The following is a 20873-nucleotide window of genomic DNA, read 5'->3' as shown; positions in this document are numbered from 1 at the left end:
CATGAAAGCATCACCACCATCAAAACTGTAAACATATCCATCACCTCCCAAAGTGTCTTCTCTACTTCAAGATTTATTTGTGGTAAGAGCATTTCATATAAGATCTACCCTGTTGGCAAATTTTTAGTGTACAGTACAGCACTGTTAGCTATTTTTGTCGTAGGTTCTTTTCAGAAAAACTAGCTGTGGCTAGCATCCCTTTTGCATGTAATCACTTTGTGGGATAGTGGATGACTACAGGTTAAGCGTTCACAAGCTGTAGAGTCTACTTTGAGTACCCTTCAGACCTTAGGAGAAAGCCTTCTGCTGGGAACGAAGTGGGTACCCAGGAACAAAATGGAGTTTGGTAAAGATACAAGGTTTCTTGGCTTGATAGAAACAGCAACTAAAAAGTACAACACAGGTTATCAAAGAGTGATCAGATGCATGGTCTAATGGTTACATCAATAGAAAAATTCACTCAAGTGCCGTTTGGTAGACAGTCTTTCTGGAGGAGATAAAGGAGGATAACATCTTTACATACTGAACAGCCTGTGAATAAATACTTGATCCATTTCCTCAGAAAGTAACAATACCTCTTACTTCCAGTAGCAGCAGGAACTCATTGCCTTGTTTTGGGTAGATTATTTCCCAATTTTGTCTTTAGAGAGTTAGTTAATAAAAAATACTTAACCATCAGTTTTTTTCAGGTGACTGAAGTGGGGCCATTAGTGTTCATAATAACAAAATACTGTCTTTGGGCTTCCACGTGTTCACAGGGTACCCCTTCCCAGAATTGCTACTCAGTTGTCTGAAAAAGGCTCTTGTTCATCCTGCTTTGGCAAAGAGATATTACCTGTTTGAAAACAGTAACAAGAAAGAATGTTAAAGCTGAGTCTGCTTCCAAACTGGTTGTACTGAGTTAACATCACTTGGTTTGTCATGAAGAATAAGCAATGCAGATAAGTGTAGTGTCTATTCTATTTTTCTGAGTGTCTGAAAGAACAACAGTTGTAACTGAAGCCTAATAAGTGCGTGCTTTTCAGTAAAGAGCAGAGACAGTTTAGCCAGTTATATGCATATGGGAGTGGAAGGAAAGACTAATGATTGTGAATTCACTTTGTCTCAAGAAGTCTGACACAGAGTTCTTTTTGGAGAAACAGCATATATGATGAATGGATAGGTCTGCTAAAGTAGTGACAACTGTCAGATTCTGAGAGAGATTATAAAATCTTTTTTTCTCTTCAGTTAATTTGAGGTGGTTTAGTGAATCAAAAGGCATGATTGAGAGCCGAGTCCACAATTTTCTAAGCTTTCTTTCTCATTCTTGCTTCAGGCAAAGCTTTCCTTTAATTGGCTGGTCTTGATCAAAGAGAGAACCCCTGAGCTGGGGGACTGATGTCTGTCTCTGAGGCTAGTTAGAATGGTTCTCTGAGATGATCTCCTGAACCTGTAGCTGGCACTTGGAAAACCATCTACCTGAGCACTTCGTCCCATTCTCAAACATTCAGAAGGGTGCGGCAGTTCAGAAGACCCATCTGTCTGCAAAGCAGATTAAAAAGTTCAACCCAACCAAAATTCTGGATTTTAGTATTAGCCCAGAGTAATTTTTAAGTTTTCATTTAAAATAGTCACAGTAGGGGCGCCTGGGTGGCTCAGTGGGTTGAGCCGCTGCCTTCAGCTCAGGTCATGATCCCAGGTCCTGGGTTCAAGCCCCACATCGGGCTTTCTGCTCAGCAGGGAGCCTGCTTCCTCCTCTCTCTCTGCCTGCCTCTCTGCCTGCTTGTGATTTCTCTCTGTCAAATAAATAAATAAATAAAAATCTTTTTAAAAAAATAAATAAATAAATAAATAAAATAGTCACAGTAAATTTTAAAGACGCAAATTTCAACAACAAGGTTGCAAACTGATGGCTCACAGGATGCATCCAGCTTGCAGGTATGTTTTATTTACATGGTTTTGTTTTTTTTTTTTTTAATCTTGGAATTAGTTCCCATACTTAAAATTTGGGAACTACCATACACACATCAAAATGTCAGATGTCCAGGTTCTCAGGGAAAATGGGCTCCCAAGTACTGTCTGGCACAGAATGAGAAGCAGTGAGAGCTAGTTGCGCCTTTAACGCAGAGCTTGAGCTTCAGATTTTTTTTTTTTTTTTAAGATTTTATTTATTTATTTGACAGAGAGAAATCACAAGTAGGCAGAGAGGCAGGCAGAGAGAGAGGAGGAAGCAGGCTCCCTGCTGAGCAGAAAGCCCGATATGGGGCTTAAACCCAGGACCTGGGATCATGACCTGAGCCGAAGGCAGCGGCTTAAACCACTGAGCCACCCAGGTGCCCCAGAGCTTCAGATTTGATACCATGTACATACACACCTCCCTGCCCCAGTCCCCATTTTGCTCATTCCTATTACAGACTGGCCCTTAGGAGTGAATGTGACCCCTACACTCTACTGCCACCTTTTTTCCCCCCACTGTTAATATATGTGGGGTTTTACATTCCACTTTTATTGGGATAGAATCGACACACAACATTGTCTTAAGTTCTACAACACAATGATTTTATATATATATAATACATATACATTATATATATATCAGAATGATTACCAGAACAAGAGTATTTAATATCTATCCTCTCACATTAGTTTTGTCCTTGTGATAAGAACTTTTAAGATCTACTCTCTTAGCAACTTTCAAGTACAGAATACAGTATTAAGTATAGTCATTCCACTGTATGTTGAAGTTTGTACCTTTTGACCACCTTCACCTAATTCTCACTCTGTACTTCTTAAAGTACTTTCATGTAGCAAATTTGGACCTCACAGCTCCCTTTATATTCTTAGTTCACTGAGGGACAATCTGTTAAGCCACTTTGGGGAACACATACCTGGGGGGGCCACAAAATACTCCTCCACAACTTGATGGGCATTTTGTAGTAGTTCTTCAGCACAGTTGCCTTCTACCACACTGTCAGATCTCAAGTATAGACATCTACAAAACCAGAAGCTCAAGGTTACCTTCTCAGAGAATAGGCTTCTACGGCATGGGTGAAGAGGGTTGAGAATGGGAGAAAACAGAGCAGCATATTCTTGAGGTATGGTCACTACTCAAAGATGGAGGAGCGCATGCTCAGTAGTTGACCAAATAACTATCGGTAGTTTATAGATTCTCAACCATTCAGTGAGGTAAGTGGTAATCGTTCCTCAGAACTGACACATTCAGTAAATACTCCTGCATCATTACTATGGGTAAGCTGCTTTTGGTGGATACTGGTAAGGCAATTACAAGGTTTTAAGTCTAGTATGTAAGCAAAGCTTGCCAAGGGAGTAGAAAAGGGGCACCTAAACCAGCCTGGGTAAGGAAGAGGTACTCAGAATAGGTGATGTCACTGCTAAAGGATGGGTAAGAAACTGCTGCATGGGAAGTGGACTTCCAGGCAGGTGAAGAAACTTGCTCAAGAGTGGTTATAAGTGACTTAGATATTAGGTCCCAAGTGACAGGACTGGAATGAGCACAGTTCTTGTACCCCAAAGATGAGCTGTTTTTCACTGCAGCCACATTCATGGACATGGAGGTGCCTGCCTTTGCACAGCTGAAGAATATTCCACTGTTCTCTGGACCTACTGGCTTCATTAAAGTGTCCAGATGGCAAACCAGTGAAACCAAACAGGAGTTGAACATATCAATGGGGCTTCACTGCTGTTTCAAGGCTTAAAAGTGCAAAAAAAAAAAAAGTCTGAGCCTGCTTCCAGATATTTGGGCTGAAAAATGAGCAGTCTGCTCAGTCACTGATCGAGTAGCCAAGCTCTTTCTGCTTTGAGCCAGACATAGACTGAGGGCTAAACCTAATGGGACAAAAGGGCAAGGATGTGACATGAACATCCAGGGAACGGCTGCAGAGGGTGAAGTTGTCATGGTAAGATACTCTTAGGAAAGGACTTTTTCTGTTTCTTCTGTGGCACCCACCCTAGGGCCAGACACAATAAGCACTCTTGATACGGACTATAGAGAGCTGCAGTCTATTCCAGGATCTGCACTCTAACTCTGTCGCCTTGGACAAGTATGGTTCTTTCCAGACCTTAACTTTCTTGCCAAAAAAGCGAAGGTTGCATTTAATTTTTTTTCCCCTAACCGTATAGAGGCTTATGAAAACTTGGAGAACAAAATAAAAATCCTTTGTAAAGGTGAACAGTGGACCTTCTGGAGTTTGCATTTCTGCTGGTGATACAACAGAATGGCTAAGAGCTTGGGCTCCTGAGTCACAGATAAATTCAAATCTTAAAGCCATAGATGGCACATGTGCAAGCTACTTATCCATGCACCTGTTCCCTTATTTGTGGAATGCTTCACAGAACTGCTGGGAAGATGAAATGTTAAAGATCTGATAATTGGGGCCTGTGTTCTCATTGCAGTAAGAGGTGGGTGTGCCGAGCAGCCCCTCCTCCTCTTAGAGTTAGCGTACCTGGGCACACCTCAGTCCCCACTCCTCATTCAGAGTACCCCTGCCCTTAACCTGCTGGGATCACGCAATACCTGCCTAGCCCCTAGGGGAGGCTGCTAAATTGTTCCTGGGCACTTGGAGAGTTTGATGAAGTGAGACTCTACTACCACCAACAGGTGGTAAGAAGCTATTGCTTCACAGTAGATGTAATAGCAATTGATTTATTCACTCATTGGACAGTTGGTTTCCTGTTTAAGTAATGTTTCCAGAAAAAATTCACTCCTTAAAATACCACCCATTTTCACCTAATTACTGTTATGATGGAGTTGTTTCTAGAAGAAATCCACACCTTCCTATTTTCATAATCATAGGCTGCTGAACTCAGGGTCTCTGTGAGGGTGGTACATCAATTGTTCATTTGGCAAGTTGCTTAACTTCTTTCATTTCTTTCTTTTTTTAAGATTTATCTATTTGTCAGAGAAAGAGCACAAGCAGGGGAAATGGCAGGCAGAGGGAGAGGGAGAAGCAGGCTCCCAGCTGCACAAAGAGCCCGACGCAGGACTTGATCCCAGGACCGTGGGGTCATGACCTGATCCAAAGGCAGACACTTAACCAACTGAGCCACACAGATGTCCCGCTTAACTTTTCTTGATCTCATAATCATGCATAAAACTCCCAAAAAGGACCAGGTGCCTATCAATTACTGATTGACTAAATGTCTATCTCACTTCTCTTTCTCAGGGTTCTACAAGAGAACTTTAGCCCAAATACTATAGGACACCCGTTTTGATAATAAATCAACTGTGGGCTAATATTAATTATGTACTATCCTGGGAAGCACTAAAAAAGAATCACTTGAATCTTAAGTGTTCTGGTTCAGATGAAAGCCTGGTTGAGAAAGGCTCACAGACAAAGCACTTTAACCAGTAGCTGTGGGAAATGCTAATAAAAAGCAATTTAATGGAAAGCACTCCAGCAGCACTGGAGAAGAAATGCCTTTATTGGCCATTGGATTGACCAGATAGGAGTGCTCTGCTGCTGGTGTCAGGCAGCATTTTTTTTCTAGGCACAATTCTGTTTCCATCATCTACAATCCTTTTCTCTCCTTCCAATTAATTTCTAGTTTGATTTAGACTGGAATGAGAGTTAATACATTTGGCAAAGAATTTTTGGTTCAAATAAGATCCTGAGGGACATCCTATTCACTGAAGTATTTGGCTGCAGGCAGAGATGTCATCATCTGAGTCAGTTTCTGGAGATGGGAGAAAATAAAGGTTCTAGGGGTTGACTTCTTATTTCTTTTTTTTAAGATTTTATTTATTTATTTGACACAGAGAGAGATCACCAGTAGGCAGAGAGGCAGGCAGAGAGGGGGGAAGCAGGCTCCCTGCTGAGCAGACAGCCCAATGTGGGACTCCATCCCAGGACCCTGAGATCATGACCTGAGCTGAAGACAGAGGCTTAACCCACTGAGCCACCCAGGCGCCCAGGGGTTGACTTTTTAGATGGCATATCTAGAACAGTATTTGAGAGCTGAGGCTCTGAATTTCAAGTTCTGGATTCTCTTATTACACTGCGAAACTCTGGGGCATATTACACTAGTTTTCTGTGCCTCAGTTTCTTCATCTATAAAGGAGATACTAGCATTTACCTTCCAGAGTTGTATGTGATAATTTAGACAATGCATATAAAATCTTAGCGCCTGGCACATAAGGACACTAAATGCTTTCTAGCTAAAACCAAAGGTTAGGTATTAATATGCCAAGAGATTTCTTATAGCCAGTCAGTGCTTTTACGCCTAGTGTGGCCTAAAACGGTTGAACCATGTCTTAATTGGGTTCCATTTCAATCATTAGGCAATATGTTCAAAAAAACAGGGTCCTGACAGCTCCATGGGGAGTCTGCTTCTCCCTCTGACTTTCTCCTCGCTCATGCTCGCTCTCACTGTCTCTCTCTCAAATAAATAAATAAAATCTTTAAAAAAAAAAAAAAAAAAAAAACAGGGTCCTGGGATCAAGCCCCACATCAGGCTCCCTGCTCAGCGAGAAGCCTGCTTCTCCTTCTCCCTCTCCCACTCCCCCTGCTTGTGTTCCCTCTCTTGCTGTCTCTTTCTGTCAAATAAATAAAAATCTTCAAAAACAAAAAAGTCCTATAAGTGCTACATCTCTAAAATGGAATAATTAACTCAAACTGGTTTCCAAGTTGATGGCAAGACTGCAGATCACTGAATATGAAGTCACTATTCCAGCTACCAGATACAACCCTCTTCATCTTTTTCACAAACTTCCTTGAGTAATAGTTGCATTTCTTTATAGTTTCCCTCTACATGGTCTGGGAAATTCTGTCTCCTCTTTGTGCTTCTATGCCCTCCTTTCCCAAAGATACTAATAAAGAACAGTCAACGGGGGACCTCAGTGGCACAGTTGGCTAATTTTCTGACTTTTGGTTTCAGCTCAGGTTGTAATCTAAGTGTCATGAGATAGAGGCCCCCGCTGGGCTCTATGCTCAGTGCGGAGTCCGCTTGAGACTGTTGCTCCCTCTTGCTCTGAACTGCTTCTGTCTCTCAAATAAAATCTTTTTTTTTTTTTTAATTTTTTTAAGATTATTTATTTATTTATTTGACAGAGAGAGAGAGATCACAAGTAGACAGGCAGGCAGAGACAGAGAGAGAGGGAAGCAGGCCCCCTGCCGAGCAGAGAGCCCGATGTGGGGCTCGATCCCAGGACCCTGAGATCATGACCTGAGCGGAAGGCAGCGGCTTAACCCACTGAGCCACCCAGGCGCCCTCAAATAAAATCTTTAAAGAACATTCAACAGGGGCGCCTGGGTGGCTCAGTGGGTTGAAGCCTCTGCCTCTGGCTCCGGTCATGAGCCCAGGGTCCTGGGATCAAGCCCCACATTGGGCTCTCTGCTCTACAGGGAGCCTGCTTTCTCCTCTCTCTCTCTGCCTGTCAAATAAATAAATAAAATCTTTAAAAAAAAAAAAAAAATTCAACAAACACTTACTGAGTGCTAGGTAGTAGATACTGAGAATATGATGAGTAATAATAGATATGCTGCTCCCCAGTACATGGATGAGTAGTAGAAGAGGGACAGAGAATAAAATATGGCACACTTGGGGGCGCCTGGGTGGCTCAGTGGGTTAAGCCTCTGCCTTCCGCTCAGGTCATGATCTCAGGGTCCTGGGATCAAGCCCCACATCGGGCTCCTTGCTCAGTGGAGAGCCTGCTTCTCTCTCTGCCTCTGCCTGCCGCTCTGCCTGTGTTCTCCCCCACCCCTCTCTCTCTGACAAATAAATAAAATCTAAAAAAAAAAAAAAAATTACTCAAATAGACATATAAACACATGTAAAATTACAGCTCTATTGAATACCATGAGAGCCACAGGTCCTGAAAGCCTGACTTGGTAAAAGAAGAATCTGAGGAAGAGGCAGTTGAAATCTGAAGAAAGTAAAGTAGACAAAAAAAGTAGTGGGTGGGATGAGGTAGAGGATTCTGAGAAGGAAACAGAATGGAGAGCTTGAGGAATTGAGTTACAGCCCTATCTTGGAGGTGGGCAGGAGCTAAGTTAAATGATGCTTTGTAGGCCCTGGTGGAGCTTTTGTCTTTATCCTAAAGAATATTAGAGAGCCACCTGAAGAGCCTGGGTAGGCGAATGACCTCAGATTTCTATTTTGAAGTGCTATGTAATTTTGGGCAAACTGACTTATGTAGATCTGAGCATCAGATTACAATATAGAGAAAGGATGTGACGGAATCAAAGACTGGAGGTGAAGGTTGCCTGGGTGGCTCAGTGGATTAAAGCCTCTGCCTTTGGCTCAGGTTGTGATCCCAGGGTCCTGGGATCGAGACCTGCATCGGGCTCTCTGCTTAGCAGGAAGCCTGCTTTCCCCTCCCTCTCTGCCTGCCCCTCTGCCTACTTGTGATCTCTGTCTGTCAAATAAATAAAGTCTTTAAAAAAAAAAAAAAAAAAAAAGATTGGAGGTGAGAATGGGAGGCTAGCAAGCACTTTACACAGAGGTTATGGTTATATACAGGTCTGGTTCTCTCTAATAGAGTGCTAATGCCAGCTCATCTTTTTTGCTCCCATCTATATTGAGTATTTGGGGCTCGAACTCATGGCCTTGAGATCAAGACCTGAGCTGAAGTCAAGAGTTGGACACCTAACTGACTGAGCCACCCAGGCACTGCAAGAATGTATTTTTTAAAAAATCCCATCAAGGGGGAGCTTGGGTGGCTCGGTTGGGTGTCTGCTCTTGGTTTCAGCTCACATCATGATCCCAGGGTCCTGGGATCAAGCAGAGAATCAGGTTCCCTGCTCAGCAAGGAGTCTACTGATTTCCCTCCCTCTCTGATCCTTCCCCCACACACCACGCTGCACTCTAAAATAAATAAATCTTTTTTAAAAAATCCCATCAAGAAAAGGGTAGGACAGAGTTGTAGACTGCCTCTGTCTTTATGCCCAAGAAACTGCAGTCCCAACCAGCAAACAAGTCTGCTTTTCAGAAAAGAGCATTTTCTTTAAAAATGTATTAAGATTTAGCAAAATTTGGTAGAAGTGTGGAGAGACTGCACCTGTTTAGTATAATATTCACAAACTGCTTTGTCAAAGACCTGTCCCTCCCTATTACAGTAGACTGTATCACTTCTTGTGTTATTACTTTGCTCCTTTAGGCATTTGTGTTTTGGCCCTCACTATAAGATGATAAGTTAGAATTTTCCTCTGCGTTTCCACTTTCTTTAAAACTATTATTACAGGGGCACCTGGGTGGCTCAGTGGGTTAAGCCTCTGCCTTCAGCTCAGGTCATGATCCCGGGGTCCTGGGATCGAGCCCCGCATCAGGCTCTCTGCTCAGCAGGGAGCCTGCTTCCTCCTCTCTCTCTCTGCCTGCCTCTCTGCCTACTGTGATCTCTCTCTCTCTGTCTGTCAAATAAATAAAAAAAATCTTAAAAAAAAAAAAAAAAACTATTATTACAGTTCCTTGCATGCTCTGAGGGAACAAAAGTTAATGAATATACCAGAATATGTCAAATAGAGGACACATTAAAGTACTGATAATCCCATACACAATGTTCTGAACTTTACCTTTTTTACTAAATATAATCTTTTCATATCAGTATAGTTGCATTATTTTTAAACAACTGTCAATATTCCATTCCATGATGATGTATTTAGCCATGAAGGCACTTAGGCTGTTTCTGTTTTTTAGGGTTCAAAAAATTTTTTAAAGATTTTTTTTTTTTAAATTTATTTATTTGACAGAGATCACAAGTAGGCAGAGAAGCAGACAGACAGAGAGAGGTGGAAGCAGGCTCCCTGCAGAGCACAGAGCCGGATGTGGGGCTCCATCCCAGGACACTAGGACCATGACCTGAGCCGAAGGCAGAGGCTTTAACCCACTGAGCCACCCAGGTTAAGTAAACTCTACCCCCAGCTGGGCTGAAACTCATGACCTGGAGATCAGAGCATGCTCTGCAGACTGAGCTGGCCAGGGCCCCTTGTTGGGAGCTTTTTGTTGTTTTTTGTTTTGTACTATAAACAGGTCTGGATACCCTGAACACTCGTGTATACACATCTTGCTGCATTTTTACAGATGTTTCCACAGGGAACCACTAGGTCAGAAGATATGTACAAGCCATATTTTGGGACAGGAATCTAACAAGTAAGCAAGTCAAACACGAGCTCACATTCTATTAACAAGAGACAGATCAACAAAAATAAGATAATCAAGAAATTGGAGAAAATCCAACAGGATCAGGGGTCGGTGATTATTAAGGGAGAGGATATTTGGAGAGGCCTTACCGAGGAGAGAACTACGACCTGCCAAGGAAATAGGCTGCCCAAGGAAAGGGGAATAGCAAACGCAAAGATTCTAGACAAGAAACAAATTTGCCATGTTGGAGAAGTAAGAAAGTTAATGTAGATGCAGTGAAAAGAGCAGTAGGCCCGAGTGGTAGGCAAGGACTCTGTGAAATAGGGCCTCAAAGGCGATGATTAGCAGTTCGGGCATGGTTCCTAGCTACACTGGGAAGCCTCGAGGACTTTAAACGCGAATGATAGGACCGATAATGAACAAAGGAAACCATGAAACTTACCACGGGGTGACCGTGGACAAGTTCTTCCATCTCGCTAAAGCTCTTTTCCCTTCTGTGAAAGGACACACTAATAATCGCCACCTCAAATGTCTGCGAAGGCGCCACAGGCAAGGCTTCAGGGTGCGCAGCCGCGAGTGTTTACCTGTCCTCCAGTACTGACTCCATGGGCTCCACCCCGTCGGTGTCCACCGCGCGGAGCCGGTCGGCAAAGGCGATGGCTTTCTCCAACCGTGCCACGGCCTCTTGGCTGCGGAAGTCCACAAGCGCTAGACGCTCCAGGTGTTCGATCACCTCGGCCGTAACCCGGCCACTACCCTGGAGGGATGAGGCGGAGAACAGGGGTCACGGGTGGGGCCTGCTCAGCCACCCGCTTGACGCCCCCGGCCTTTACCTGAGGATCCGCCTTGGAGGTGAAGCCCCGGCGCCAGCCCAACCAGGACCAAAGGCCCAGCCTCGTCGCCCGGACCCACATTTCTCTCTTCAGCCGCCGTAGTGCGTCTCCACGTAAAGCCGAGAGACGCACTCAAGAGTGACGACATCAGAGCGCGCCGCTACTGCCGCCGCCGCCATGAATAGCGTAGGGGAGGCCTGCACCGACATGAAGCGGGAGTACGACCAGTGCTTCAATCGCTGGTTTGCCGAGAAGTTCCTCAAGGGGGACGGCTCCGGAGACCCGTGCACTGACCTCTTCAAGCGCTATCAGCAGTGTGTTCAGGTGAGCCAGTTGGCCGAGCCCTTGCGTGTCTACCCTCCTGGTTGTCTCTGCGGTGTCCCCGGCCACACGGGTAGTAATTCGCGGAGGTTGGGATGGGAACGGTGAAGAAAAGCTTCAGTGAGGACAGTAGCAGGAGCTGTCTCCCCATTATCACCACCAAGGCCGCCCGGTATCTCTCTGAATGACAAAGTTAAATATTTTTACAATATGTGTTACATTTCACAGAGCACAGGGATATTCTTTGGTTCATTTGGTGCTCGTCCTAAACTCGCAAAGTGCGCGTAGTTGTTCATATTTTATACATGGAATGTTCCCCAAATAGGAAGTGATTAGTTCATGTTCACCAGAATCGTTTCTTTGATTTTTGCGGTGGTGCGCTATTTCACTATTAGTGTTGGGGGTTGAAGAGGGGTGTTAGAATCTGGCCTGTTAGACATGAGGATCTTATTTTGTTGTTGTTGTTGTTGTTGTAATTCCTTCTTTGGCCTGTTAAATCTCTCAACCCGCTAGGAAATTTTCATTCTAGTTCAGTGAATGTGAAACTGCTTTGGATTTTAAGAACCTCAGTGGGCACAACATTCCCAGTTAGTTAACTTAAAAGATCCTCAGGGTAGTTGCAAGTTGCTATCTTTATCCCTATTTATAGACAGGAAAGTGAGGCTTGCCCAAAGTCACATAGCCACTGTCCTGGAACTCAGATTTGAATTTTGTGTCTGTCATAACAGAGTGGAGATACTGTTTAAATTCCACATCTGAAACTCTTTTCCAGTCGCTCTCTGGTCTTACATTTAAGGTTAAAAAAAAGTACAGGTCTTTAATCATGGTTGGGTGTTCTCTTGGTCCCATATGATTTACTTTTGCACCATCATATTTACAAAGTTTGGTCCTCAAGCTTCTTACAGACCTGTGTCATGTGTTTTCTCCTCCAACAGAAAGCAATAAAGGAGAAGGAGATTCCCATTGAAGGACTGGAATTTATGGGCCATAGCAAAGAAAAGCCTGAAAGCTCTTCTTGACCTTGACAGTCACCTTGAAAATAGACTCCTCCAATCAGGAAATTGAGGACACTGGATTTCGTCAATTAAGGCTGTGAAAATAGCCAAGGATTTGATGAGGAGTTTAGGAGGCAGTAGTCTTCTTTCCTCATTGATTTCCTCACTTGTAAAAGATGATGAACCATCACTCTTTGCTTTGAGATTTCTCACTTGCTCTGGCATCGTACAGGAACTCCATGTGCTTAAACTGAATGATTGCTTGGGACTATGGTTGCGGTACTTGGTCTAGGATCAGCTTTAAATATCCTTTTTTATGTAAATACTGATAAACTTGTCAGGATGATCAGGGTTGCCTGACCTCTTGAGTTTTGCTGGGAAGGACATTAGGTACATTGTACTAGGTTATTATTCATGGAAGCAATTTGTTAGGATCTCTCTTTTCTCTCAGGGAGCTAAGGCTCTGAAAAGGGATCCCAGCACAACGGTTTTAATCAATGCTTGGGATCACGGTTTTACTTTTATAATAACTTTTAAGATTGCTGGTGGACTGAGTTAGCCAAGAGGAAGACAGCTTTAAGAGTTCCCTGCCTTAAGAGATGTCAGATTTCTGATTAAGATGTGAAAGCTTGAAGAATGTTACAGTACACACCATTTTGGAGCTCATAGTGTAGTTTAGGAATGAAGATTGTTGTAATAACAATGAAGGAAGATCTTAAATTGCCAAGATTTGCTTTTGCCAGCTTTCAGCCCAAGTCAATTAATTAAGCCATCCTGTATTATCTTAAAACTGCCAAAATGCTGCATCTAGTTAAATGGGAGAAATTTGTCCTATTTGCTTTGTGTACCCACCCTGCCCTGTAATGTCTGTAATCATGAAGATGGAATAAATTGTAATACTTAGTTTCATTATTTGCCCCTGGAGAACTCAGTGCACTTTACAAAACAAGTATTATAATGCGACCTTACATATCCCATATGTACACTGGAGAAAGTTTTGTTTTATAATTTAAAGGTGAAGAAAAAGTGAAAATTTATCTAAGGTCAATAGTGTGCTAAAACAATTAGAAACCTCACTGATTTCTAAAATTTATTTCCACAATAAGTTACATAAGTAACTTAATATGCTTCTGTACCTGCACACACAAAAAATGTCAGGATCAGGTGAGCACTTAACACACTTTGAAATGTCAAGTAGTCACCAAAATTGCAGGTCTTGCGTAATCTGGTTCAATTATATATACCCAATATAGTATGAAACAACTTACAGAAGGTAGAAATTGTATTGGCCTCGCTCCAGTTTGTGTGACTGCTTCATATTTAACATGACTAGTCCTGAATGTCATTTCAATACATTCTGCATTTATATTTTGACTGGTTACGGTCTATTATACAAGAATTATAAAAGATACTTGAAGTCCAGCTGAGGGAGGCCAGGCAGCAAGCCAAAGTCAAGTCCTGAACTCAGACTCAGCTCAAGTAAAACGGTTCTATGGGGACTTGGAAGCACAAGCACAGGCTGTGGTTAGATCACAAAGTGGAAAAGATAGCAGGGATCCTTTTCTCCCTTACTGTAAAAGGCTCTCACATCCTGTGTTTCCATATGCCTCACCTTTGCAGTACCAGTTTACTTTATGTACTATGCAATGCCAAAACCTGGTAGCTTCTTGAATCTTATTACAAAACTGTCTGGTTGAGCCTCGAGAATAAAACCATTCCAAGCCAACCATGTTCTTTCATTGTAACTGCTACCGAGGGAATAATAAAGAGGAAGAGAAGACAGAGAATCTAGGCAGGCTCCACACAGCGTGGAGCCTGTTGCAGGTCTCAATCTCACAACCTTGCAATCATGACCTCAGCCACAATCAAGAGTCAGACACTTAACCAACTGAGCCACCCAGGCGCCCAATTGTTCTTCATTCTATTTTGACTTTATAGTGACTTCATCTATCTCAGCTACTTCAAGGACTTTAAATTTTGAGAAGTTAAATGCTCTGTAAGGGTGACTTTGTTACTGTTTCTATTATTTCTCCCTAATTCTTAATGCTATGGAAAGGTTTTAATTCTAGAAACAAATAAAGCTAATGCTATATGCAAAAATGTGTAATACTGCCTTTTATTTTTTCAAGATTTTATTTGTCAGAGAGAGAGTTCACACAAGCAGGGAGAACAGGCAGAGGGAGAAGCAGACTCCCAGCTGAGCAGGGAGACTGAAGCTGAACTCTGGGATCATGACCTGGGCCGAAAGCAGACCTTTCACCGACTGAACCACCCAGGAGTCCCCATACTGCCTTTATTTCTCCAAAAGTTTCTGACCCTTCCAGTCTTCAAGGTGCTAAGAGATGACCCCAAGATGAGAACTTGACATATTTGGAGACAATTATCTGACTACAGGGAATATTCTTCAGCAAATGATGGTGGAATGGAATAAGAGAAAGCCAGGACAAAGACTAAGCACTTCCTCTGGACAATCAAAAGATACCTCTTTGAGATGTAAATTGCCACTCATTCTATTGGCCACTCAGTATCTTTGCCACCCAAAGTCTGTCAGGATCCAATCTTGACACTTAAATTAGTTCCACTTACGGTCGCTTGGCTTTACCTACCCCAGGTATAAGAAACCAAGGACAAGACTGTTAAAAACACTGTTATCCAGAGGCCTGTACACAGGAGCCATAAACCTTCATTACAGAAACAAAAATAATGCTGATTTCGGAGGGAAAAACACCAAAAAATGCAACTCTCAGATCATTGACCAATCTAAGTTATTTATTTAAGCCACCTTCTGCCACAAGCAAAGGGATGGAAGATCAGTATACTGGTCATCATCTGATACAAGTAAGGAAGGTGAGCTTATGGTCCCATAGACTTTTCTGGTCCGTGTGCAGAGCCATGGTCCAAACCAGTGCTGTGGTCCCCACTGGGTGGTGGTCCAGGTTCTATTCATCTTCATAGCCGGTTGGAAGTGGATTCACTTGAGAGTTATGGAATAGAGTATGATTACCATCTCCCCAGGGAAAGGGCTGTGGAGTGAAGATGTCAATTAGGCAATTCCAGAAAAGAATTCAGAACAGCACTGCCATAACTGCTTCAGATAAGGATAAGTGACAGAATATACATAAAAACAAAATGATAATTAGTCCTTTAACTATTGGGGTATTTCACCCTTCCCATAATTTAAGGGAGCTCTTTTTTAACTTCCAGGAGAGCTTTTAAAGTAGGCAATAGGAAAGGCAAACTCAAGTTCATTATTCATGAGCGTCTCCCTGGCACTGCAGTGTTTGTGGAAGTGTAATCTTCACGTCATCCTATCAGTATGGTAGAGGTAAACAAGAGAAGATGCTTATTTAAATGTAGACTTTGGGCTTCGTTCCAGATCTAAAACAATTGGAAACTGCAACCGACCCTCAATTTTTTGCTGCTGCCTTTGAAAAAAAAATTGCTCTAGGGCAGTGGTTTCCAAACCTGGATGATTTTGCCCCTCCAGGGACATGGGGCAATATTTAGAGATATCGGGGAGAGGGCATCCAGTGGATAGAGGTCAAGGATGCTGTTAAATATCCTAGGACTCACAGGATCGCCCCTTTTGCCGCAACAAGAATTATCCAGACCCAAATGTCAATAGTACTGAGCTTAAAAACTATGCTTAAGTGGCTTCTACATCTTTGTACAAGGGTGGGAGTGGGGCTCAGACTCAAAAATTCTTTCTGAATCTAAGAATCTAGCTTAAGTTTCTGTTAAGGCCAGTCCTATCTTGGCTAAGTGATGTAATAGTTATTAAAGAGCCAGCAGGGCATCTTGTTAAGAATACTTACAAAAAGCAATGAAAAACAAATGATTACATCTACACCACTAACAAAGGATAAAAACAGTTGTGAAAATAACTAGCAGAGGTAGGAATAGGAGAAGCTTTTAGTCTCTTCATCATGCAGCTAGTACCTGTCAGATGCCCAGGTCATAGAAGGGTGAATCACCTTCAGATTTTGCCCCTCTAAGGGAGATTCCCAAACCTCTAAGTCTCATACAAGGGACAACCTTTTCAGAAGAGTAGGAGAAGGCAGAGGGCGGATGGGTCAGGAAAAAAAAAAAAAAGAAATCTGAAGGGCACTTACTGTATGACCTTGAAAAAGAAAACAGATGTGACTCCCCCCAAGTCTGTTACATTTCCATAAAACCGGAGAAAATAAAAATTTGTAAAAATTAAATGACAAATTTTGCACGATTTTAGAGAATGAAGAACTTAGACTACGCATTTGTAATAAAACGGGAATTGATGCTCGAAGAGGCTACAAAGGCCTACCTTGGACCTGATGCGGAGATGGGGGTAGGCGACGAACTCGGGTCTCTCATGCTCTCCATGATGCGACTTCAGGAAGACATTCAGCATGCTCACACCCACGCCGGGGAGCGCTACGAAGTAGGTGAGAGCCTTCCACAGGCGAGCTGCAAAGGAGGCACGACCGCTCATGCCTAATGGGGACCCCGCCCGGGTCTCACCCCGCCCCCCCCCAAGACCTCAAGCCAAGGTCACAGTCCTGCCCCGCCTCGCTCGAGTGGGGCTGAGGCCCTACCCGCGAACCGCAGCTCCAGTACCTGAGCCCTCCTCGCCGTGGGCGCCACTTGACATGGGCCGCCTCAGCTGTGCCCCGGACCGACCTAGCAGCCCAGACAGCCGGAACAGAGAAGCCGCCGCCGCCGCCATTTTCAAGCTGCACAGCCTCAGCGCCGGAAGCGGAAGTAGAAATTGGGCTGGGGGCGGAACCACAACCTCAAAAGCAAACTCCTATTGGACGGATCCTTCCCACTCGCCTTAAGGCAAGGAGCGTGAGTTCTAGTTAAAATCCCCAGAGCCACGCATCTCGAGGGAGCATGCGCTCTCCACCCGCCGTGTGCACGCCCCTCTCCCCACAGTCCCCACCCCGGTGAGGCTAGGCGAGGCTGAGCGCGAAACAGAGGTTTATTGGGGCGGGGCAAGCTGGCCTTCGGAAGCGCTGTCTTGGTTGGAGTCCGCGGACAGCAACTGGAGGTTCTGAGCTCAGAACACCCCATCTAAAATGCCATTCCTGTTGTTCCCCGTTCTGTGACGCCATTTTTCTTTGCACTTGACATAATAATCGTCGTCATCATTATTATGTCTGCCTCCCCTACTAGAATATAAACTCTTTGATGCCCGAGTTTTCCACAGCACCATTCCCAGAGCCTGGAATTGTACCTGGCATGGAGCAGGTACTCGGTACAAATGAATGAGTGAGTGAGTGAATGAATGAATGAATGAAAACTAGGAGAACCAGAGGGAGCCCTGGAATTGGTAGCAGAAGATCTGGATTTTAATCCTGCCTCAACATCCTTAACTTTCGGCTTTTTTCGTTACGTTAGCCTTCTCTCGAAATTCTGGAAACAAAAATTAGCATGTTTTGTCTCTTCAGTCCTCTTCCCCCAGTTCTTTTGTCTTTCTTCTACTCATCTAAAAACAGTTTTATTAATAAAATATGGGGGCGCTTGGGTGGCTCAGTCGTTTAAGCGTCTGCCTCTGGCTCAGGTCATGATCCCAGCTTCCTGGGATTGAGTTCCGCATCAGGCTCCCAGCTCAGCAGGGAGTCTGCTTCTCCCTCTCCTTCTGCCCCTCCCCCTTGCTCGTGCTCTCTCTCAAATAAATAAAATCTTTAAAATTTTTTTAAATTAAAATAATAATAATAGAGGAGAAGGCAATGTTAAGACTGAGGTAGAGATTGGAGTGATGTGGCCACAAGACAAGCTTGAAGAGACACGGTATGGGTTTTCCCGAGAGGCCATTCAGAGGGCGCATGGTCCTGCTAACACCTTGATTTTGGACTTCTAGCTTCCAGAACTATGAGAGAATAAATTTGAGGGTTTTTTGAAGCCCCCCAAAAAATTCATAAGAGAGAATGTAAGGAAACTTTTGGATCATAGGCCTCTTTGAGAATGTAATGAAAGCTATGAAGCCCTTCCCCCCAAAATGCACCTGCTCCTAAGCACATAATGTTGTAGGAAGAATGTACCATTAAGTACATCCAGAGACACCCCCCTCAAGAGTCCTTGTACCCCAGGTTAAAAATCCAAGTAGGAGAACAAATAGGACACTGGTTTGGGAAGACTGGATTCACATTCTGTTTCCATCCTTTACACCCTGTGCAACCTAAGCTATGCAGTTTCATGAAGACAGAAATTTAGGATCATGTTACTAGAGCATCACAATCTGATCTCGCATTAGCTCTTTCTTTCTCTTAGTAGCCAGGGTTTTTACATAGTATGCCGTCAGGATCATCAGGATCATCAAATTCCTAGGCATCCTCAAACACAGCCAAAGGGCCACATTATGAAGCTCCATAGTGTGGCCATGGAAAGGGTCCACGCTCAAGGATCAGGATATCCTGGGTTTAGTTCTTTGGTCTGCCACCAGCTGGTTCCTCTTCTCCAAAATGGGAATGTAATACCCATTTATTCATCCCTCTATCAAATAAATATTTATCAGGACCCAGCTCCACCTTCGGATGTTACTCAGCCTCCATTTATAATCATGAGATTTCATCCCATGAATATTAACCAAAGTGCCTGCTATGTGCCAGGCATGTGTGGTAGTACACAGTAGGCGTAAGATCTCTCTCATGTAACTCACATTCTAGTAGTAGGGAAAGGAATCAATGAAAAATGTCTGAAATATATTAAAAACTCTACAAATACTCATTTTCTCATAGGGCTTTTGTACACTTTGTAGGGTGGTACTGCTAAGTAAACATTCTATCATGTGCTTGGCTCACAACAAACATATTAGACATGATGCTTATGATGTTTTTGCCGGGTATGTTCATCATTTCCAGAGCCTCAGGTGACTGAGTTTGGATAGCCCGGACACCAAAATCAAAAACACAAAGAATAGCTAATATTTATTGGGCATTTATTTTGTGCCCACATCCATGGTGAGCACTTCATACAAACTGTCTTCCCCACCTCACTAAGTGACTATTCCATTCCTCAAGTTAAACACTTTGGAGTCATCTTTGACTCGACACACACTCTCTCTCTCTCTCATGTACACACGCGCGCACACACACACACACACACACACACTTTATATCCAATCCATCAGCCAAATCCTGCCAGCTCTTCCTTCAGGCACATCCAGAATCTGACCATTTCCTACTGCCTGGTGCTACCAGTTTGATCAAAGTTGTTCTCATCTCTCTCCTGGACAACAATAATAGCCCCCCGACTGGTCTTCCTGCTACGTGGTTCCCCTCCAGTCTATTTTCTACATGCCAGTCAGAAGGATCCTTTAAAATCCGTCAGAATGGGGCGCCTGGGTGGCTCAGTCATTGAGCGTCTGCCTTCAGCTCAGGTCATGGTCCCAGGGTCCTGGGATCAAGCCCCGCATCGGGATCCCTGCTTGACAGGAAACCTGCTTCTCCCTCTCCCACTCCCCCTACTTGTATCCCCTCTCTCATTGTCTCTCTCTGAGTCAAATAAATAAATAAATCTTAAGTAAATAAATAAATAAAATCTGTCAGATCATCTTCTTTTTTGGCTCAAAATCCTCCTATGGCTCCCATCTCAGAGTAAATACCAAAGTTCTTAGAGTAGGGTACTGAGTTCTCCACTCAGTCCCTAGTCACCCTAGGAGAGTCCCTAGTCACCCTAGGAGAGTCCCTAGTCACCTAGGAGGTACCCCTAGTCACCTCTCTCGCGTCATCCTTTCTCCCTGCCCCCTTGCCCATTTTACTCCAGCTACATTGGCCTTCTTGACTTTCCTTGGACGTTCCACCCATGTTCCTGCCTCAGGACTGTTGCACTTGCTCATTTCTCTGCCTGGAAGAGTTTTCTCCCAGATGGCCCCATGAATTGCATCCTCATTTCACTCAGGAGTCTGCTCAGAGGTCCTCTTATCAGAAAGTCCTTCCCAGACCACGCAGAAGTGAAATAACTCCTCCCCACCCTGACACTCTATCCTCCTTACTGTGCTTTATCTATCTTCACGGCACTTACCACCATCTGTTTTATTAAATATTTATTGGTTTATTGTCTGCTTTCCTTCACCAAACACCAGGGGGCACGGACTGTTTTGTTCACTGGTATGAACCCCACACTTGGCACACAATAGGCACTCACTGAATATACATTAATCCCAACCAAGACCCTGTGAATCAGATACTACTCTACCCAATTTTCATATAAGAAAACTGAGACTCTGGGAGGTGTAGGAAGTTGACCACAGTCAGAATCTTTACACAGGTGCTTTAGACTCAGACAGTCTGGGACTCAAGCCAGTTCTTTTAACCTCAAAGCCATACAGGATTTGCTTTAGGCAGAATGATACCAAGCCTAAGAGGTCACCCTGTCAAGTTCATGCTGATCTGAGGCTCTGGAAAGAAAAGGAATAGCTATCTGATTTCTGACATCAGCGGGTTTTGGAAAGAAAAATATTTCAAGTCCTTGAGAATGGACAGAACCATCAAATGTGTCCTCAGGGTACTGAGCTGGCAGTCACCAGCTTGTGCTGCCTCTCACAGTGACCCCCAGGGCACCAAGCCTCTCTGTGCGGGGAGCCTCCCCAAGGCCACGGCCAGCCAGGCCTGGATTTGACGTCATCCTCTCGGGCAGCTGGCGATGTTTATGCTCATGCTGAAGCCACTAA

The 20873-nt window shown here is 43.8% G+C and overlaps 3 protein-coding genes across 5 annotated transcripts; 1 reads left to right on the top strand and 2 right to left on the bottom strand.

Moving 5' to 3' along the window:
- Nucleotides 1–53: 53 nt before the first annotated feature.
- LOC111156375 (glutamyl-tRNA amidotransferase subunit C) lies at nt 54–11054 on the bottom strand. Of its 2 annotated transcripts, XM_022517206.1 has the most exons (4): nt 10908–11047; nt 10659–10831; nt 2868–2971; nt 54–835 (listed from the first exon to the last, which is right to left on the bottom strand). In XM_022517206.1, exons 1-4 carry the CDS (start codon nt 10986–10988, stop codon nt 783–785), a joined length of 411 nt encoding a protein of 136 aa, XP_022372914.1. In that variant the 5' UTR covers nt 10989–11047; the 3' UTR covers nt 54–782. The 2 variants fall into 2 exon arrangements, with proteins under 2 accessions (XP_022372914.1, XP_022372913.1); XM_022517205.1 differs by lacking the exon at nt 54–835 and having other exon boundaries at nt 2568–2971; nt 10908–11054.
- Nucleotides 11033–13133, top strand: LOC111156376 (TP53 regulated inhibitor of apoptosis 1). The gene is made up of 2 exons (XM_022517207.1): nt 11033–11231; nt 12164–13133. Exons 1-2 carry the CDS (start codon nt 11085–11087, stop codon nt 12245–12247), a joined length of 231 nt encoding a protein of 76 aa, XP_022372915.1. The 5' UTR covers nt 11033–11084; the 3' UTR covers nt 12248–13133.
- A 1838-nt stretch (nt 13134–14971) lies between these two features.
- On the bottom strand, nt 14972–16963 carry LOC111156401 (cytochrome c oxidase subunit 6A1, mitochondrial). Of its 2 annotated transcripts, none has more exons than XM_022517264.1 (3): nt 16817–16963; nt 16524–16666; nt 14972–15246 (listed from the first exon to the last, which is right to left on the bottom strand). In XM_022517264.1, exons 1-3 carry the CDS (start codon nt 16923–16925, stop codon nt 15163–15165), a joined length of 336 nt encoding a protein of 111 aa, XP_022372972.1. In that variant the 5' UTR covers nt 16926–16963; the 3' UTR covers nt 14972–15162. The 2 variants fall into 2 exon arrangements, with proteins under 2 accessions (XP_022372972.1, XP_022372973.1); XM_022517265.1 differs by having other exon boundaries at nt 16524–16633; nt 16817–16943.
- Between the last annotated feature and the right edge of the window lie 3910 nt (nt 16964–20873).

The sequence above is a fragment of the Enhydra lutris genome, unplaced genomic scaffold (genome assembly GCF_002288905.1).
Source record: "Enhydra lutris kenyoni isolate GAN:26980312 unplaced genomic scaffold, ASM228890v2 scaffoldscaffold46, whole genome shotgun sequence".
Classification (NCBI taxonomy): Eukaryota; Metazoa; Chordata; class Mammalia; order Carnivora; family Mustelidae; genus Enhydra; species Enhydra lutris.
This window is presented reverse-complemented; position numbering and strand designations above follow the sequence as displayed.